The sequence below is a fragment of the Palaemon carinicauda genome, unplaced genomic scaffold (assembly GCF_036898095.1).
Source record: "Palaemon carinicauda isolate YSFRI2023 unplaced genomic scaffold, ASM3689809v2 scaffold3217, whole genome shotgun sequence".
Lineage (NCBI taxonomy): Eukaryota > Metazoa > Arthropoda > Malacostraca > Decapoda > Palaemonidae > Palaemon > Palaemon carinicauda.
The window spans coordinates 12,501-17,500 of record NW_027170890.1 but is presented as its reverse complement, the minus strand read 5'-3'; the positions used below and the strand labels follow the sequence as shown (position 1 = coordinate 17,500).

General features: G+C 35.9%; 1 protein-coding gene across 1 annotated transcript in view; it reads left to right on the top strand.

Moving 5' to 3' along the window:
* LOC137636544 (uncharacterized) overlaps positions 1-5,000 on the top strand; it is a 6,867-nt gene that overhangs the window by 840 nt on the left and 1,027 nt on the right. Inside the window, exons 2-3 of the mRNA XM_068368945.1 lie at positions 1-4,384; positions 4,496-4,670. The exon at positions 1-4,384 is cut by the window's left edge and continues 7 nt beyond it. Of these exons, the coding sequence (XP_068225046.1) occupies positions 391-4,384; positions 4,496-4,670 (4,169 nt within the window). The 5' untranslated portion in view covers positions 1-390. The remainder of the gene's footprint in view (positions 4,385-4,495; positions 4,671-5,000) is intronic.

The window sequence follows — 5,000 nt, the reverse complement described above, 5'->3', positions numbered from 1 at the left end:
CCGAACTGAATGGAGACATTGTGTTATACCCACTACTTCGCATCTAGCTGTTAATTACTTCAGGACCTCGGGCAGTTATTGAGAGCCTCTAATAGTTTATTTAAGTTGCTTATGTTTACTTAAGGGAAGTTCTCTATTTATGTTAGTATATTGTTAATATACAAATTAATTATTTTATGTGTTTCCTTGGTGCCTATAGTTTTTACCAGTGTTTTTGGTGTCTCCTTGATAAAAATTTAGTTCATGGCGACCGTGACAGGATAGTTGCATGTTAGGTAATTAATTAAGAGGCTCTCAAAATTAGGTTGTACTAGTTTAGCTGTAGCTCACTCCCACGGGTTTTCTATTAACGATCTTTGTTGTTGGTGATTTTTTGTCAAGTAAGATATAATGTCAAATTTAAAATTGCTTATTACTCAGAGAAAGGTTATTCGTAAGAAAGTAACTGATGCCTTTAATAAATTGGGGTCCTATGCAAATTTTACTGCATCCCGGAAAATATCGGAAATGTGTCTCCTGTTAAGTTACCAGAAGGGTTTGTTAGACTTGGATTCTAAAATTCAAAATTTAAAGTTTGAGGATAGCGCAGTTACAGAACTCGAATTAGAAGAGGAATGTTTGGGTTGTATTGATTATTTAGAGAAGATAGAGAGATGTTTGCCTTTACTTGAAGTTTCTCCTTCCCGTAGTGTCACGGACACAGCTCTTAGTTTATTAAAGCAGCCAACAGCGCCCCTCCCAAAATTTAGTAGCAAGGAAAATGAGGATCTCTTACAGTTTTTTGTAGAATTTGAGGCTACTACTGGTGTTTATAAATATCCCGATAGGGATTTGTTACTTTTGCTTAAACAGCAAGTTGAAGGTCGGGCTAAGGTTTTGCTGAATTCTCTTGAAGCAGATAAACAGAGTTACCAAGATGCTAAATCGCTCTTGATTAAAGCTTTTGCTTCGGAAGAAGTTAGGAAGTCTTCCACCGTTAAGAAACTAACAGAGTTGAAACTAAATCCAGGTGATGACCCATTTAATTATGTATCTAGGTTAAGGAATTTATGTGAGTCTACTAAGGTTTTGCAAATGTCCTCTGATGATTTTTTGACTTATTTTGCTTGGCTAGGTTTGAATGATGAATTTAGAAAAGAGTTAGTGCAAATTACTAATAAGACTTCTCCTTCAATTACGGAAATTTTGGATAACTTTTTTGTAGCTTGCGAGAGGTATGAAAACTCGAGAAAAGTGTCAAATGTTACGCCTTCAAAGCATTCCTTATCATGCAATGGTAGTGCTGAAAATGCTGATAGTTTTGCTAGTTTGGCAGTTAAAGTGCATTCTCCTAAGAATAAAGTCCTACCTAGTTGTTCGTTATGTTCTAAGGTTCATGGTAAGGATTTCAATCATTTACTATATAAATGTACAAAATTTCCTACTCCTCAGTCTAAAGTAGATAAATTAAAGTATTTTAAAGGCTGTTTGAAATGTGCTAGTTTTTCGCATCCCACTGCTAAATGTAATTTTAGGTTTAAACAAAAGTGTTTTAAATGTTTTGGCTGGCATTTTTCTTTTCTGTGTAACAAAGATAATTCATCTGATTGTAAGAAAAGTGAAGAAGCTATAGCAAGCACAGAAACAAATAATGGGGTTACAGTGTTCTCAAATTTCGTTAGTGACTCTGTTCTTCCTACTTTCACTTTTGGCATTGTTGGACAAGAGCGCTTGTATAGGGGTATAAAAGACAGTGGGTCTCAAAGTACTTTTGTTTCACAGAAATTAGCTGATACTTATGACTTTGAAACTATCAGAAATAATGTTAATCTTACAATTCATGGTTTCAATGGTGTTAAAACTTATCGGAGCAAGGTAGTTCAGGTGCCTATTACACTAGGAAATGGTCGTTATAAGATTCCAGCCATGGTTATTCCTGAAATAAAGATTAAGTTGAATTTGCCGATGCTCGGCACGGCAGTGAAGGGTTTTTTAGATAAAGGGTTTTCATTTGCTGATGGGGGTCTTCATTCAAATATCCGGGAAGTAAAGGATATTGAATTTCTGCTTGGTTCTGATGCTGCTTATTGTATTCCAAGTAAAGACGTCCTGTTTGGAAAGGGTACTCTGTCAGTATATGTAGATTCCCCAATGGGCGTTATGTTGGTAGGCAATGTTCAAAGATTGATCGATAATATAGATTTTTTGCCATGTCATTCGATGTCTGTTAGTGCTAGTATTCCTAGTCCACCTAGTGTGGAGTCTTTAGTAAGTGTCCACACTCACTCGTTATTTGTTGCAGATTCTATCATACCTACTTTGGATGATGAGGTTCATGACCTTCACTATGATACTTTGAAAGTTAGTAGTAATTTTTCGGTTTTGAATGACAAGGGAAAGCTTATGGAGTGTAAACTACAAAAGGCAACAAATGAAATATTGGAGCTTGAATGCCCTAAATTCATTAATTATGACCAAACTATTTATGAGGAAGAGACTGTAGAACTGAATAAGCAGTTAGTTGATTATACTTTTAATAATATATCTAGAGAAGTAGATGGTAGGATTCGAGTTCCCTTACTTTGGAATGGTGAGGTATCACACTTGCTATCGAAAAATGAACATTTAGCAGAGGTAATTTTGAAGTCTAATTTTAGGAAGCTTAAAAATAATGTGGGTTATTTACATTTAATGGATCAGACTATTAAGGATCAAATAGCAGCTGGTATAATAAAACCTATTCATGATCTTGAACAATATAAAGCCCTGCACCCAGATTATGTTTTTCTTCCTCACATGGGAATTTTTAAGCCTGAGAGGGAGACGACTAAGTGTCGTGTAGTCTTTTTATCCAATTTGAGAGAGAATGAGAAAAATAAGAAACTAAGCCTCTCTCTCAACCAGTGTATGCATCCAGGTCCCACATTGAACCAAAAGCTATCCTCAGCTTTTCTTCATTTAAGGTTCGGTCAGAAATTGCTTACCTATGACTTGAAAAAAGCATTCAATATGCTTTCATTAAGTGAATCTGATCAGTCAAAATTGCTGTTTCTTTGGTATAAAAATGTTAAAGCTGGGGACTTTTCTGTTGTTGCTTATCGCAATGTGAGGCTGAGTTTTGGGTTGCGTTGTAGCCCGTTTTTGTTAATGCTTTCCTTATATTATATTTTAGCTTTTAAGGAAGAAAAGGATAAAGATTTGTCAGAATTAAAACATTTAATGTATACCTTGCTGTATATGGATAATGGTGCAATTACCATGGAAACTGGAGAGTCTTTAGAATGGGCTTATAATGAGCTGCCTCGCATTTTTGCTCCGTACAAATTCGAGGTTCAGCAGATTATCACTAATGATAATTCCTTACAAATTAAGATAGATGAAGACATGAAAACTCAGACCCCTGAAACTACAAAGTTGTTTGGTCTTGCATGGGACAGAGTAAGAGATGAAATATTTACAAAGCCTATTTGCCTTGATGGCAAGGCCACCACTAAACGTGCTGTTTTAGGAACAATTGCTTCTCAATTTGACATATATGGCTTTAACATGCCTATTTTAAACAGAAGCCGTTTGTTTATGCACAGGCTTCAGTGCAATAAAAACCTTGGTTGGGATGCATTGTTGCCATTAGAGCTTCAACGTGAATGGGGAAATATATGTAAACAAGCTAATGCTTCTCCTCCCATTAAGATAGGTAGATATGTCGGACCAAGGAATGGTACTTATAAGCTTATGGCTTATACTGATGCTAGTCACGACTTATATGGTTCAGTAATTTTTTTGCAGCACGTTGAATCTGGTAAGGTAAGTTTTGTTCAAGCTAAGAACCGTATGATTAACACTCAGCTGAAGAATAAGTCAATTCCTTCATTAGAGTTAAATGCCATTGTTTTGGGTGCCGAAACTCTCGTGGAACTGCAAAGAGATATCTCTGGACCTTCTTGCCTGAAACCTGTTAACATAGTAGAAATGGTTCTCTATGCTGATTCTCTTTGTGCCCTACACTGGCTTAATTCTTCCTCCCAGAAACTGGATAAAATGCAAAGGTGTTCAACTTTCGTAATGAATAGAATTGGTAATATTCAAAAATTGTGTCAACGATTTCCAATAAGATTCTGTTTCATTTCAGGGAAAGAGAATCCGGCCGACTGTGTTACTAGATGCCTCTCACATAAGCAGTTGTATAAAACTAATTTTCTCGTCGGTCCAGGCAAGAAGTTGGATGACCTCCCTGGTGTGGAACATGACATGACTTTTATTATTCCAAATCCCATGACTGTCACAGACTCTGGGTACCTCTCCAAGTTGAATGCACCTTTAGGGGCAGAACTTTCTCAAACTACTTTTTCTTCCTTAACAGGTTCTCCTGAATATATTATTGATCCCTGCAATTATTCCAGCTTTCGTAAGTTGATTCTGATTTATCGAAGAATACTAGTAGGAATAAGAAACTGGAAGTCAAAGGCAGGTATATGTTCTCAAACCTCATCTGATACCAACACTAATCTCTTTGCAGAAGCTAGTAAGAGAGTTGTTATAACAGAGCAAAGGAAGTGGTTTCCAGAGATCTTTGCTTACTTTCAAAATAAGAATAGTTTTAATCTGAAGGCCATTCCTAACCCCATTACTCAGCTTAATATATTCATGGATGAAAATGGTATTCTTAGGGTTAAAAGCAAATTTAAGAAATGGTTTAGCAATAATGGTTTTCCTATTTTACTGCCGAGAGACAGTGCTTTGACGAAGCTAATTATTTTGGATGTTCATTTCAATCTGTTTCATGCAGGATGTTATTCAGTTCTAGCTGAAATACGACGACAATTTCATATCCCTAGGCATTTTTCGACCATCAAAAAAGCATTAAAACAATGTGTGCATTGTAGGCGTTTTTGTAATAGAACTTTCAAACTTAGTCAGAATTCATATAGGGAATTCAGGTCTAATTTACCATCCAAGCCATTTGCTAATGTTTTCATTGATCATATGGGTCCTTTCCATGTTAGGAAGAATAATGAAACTCA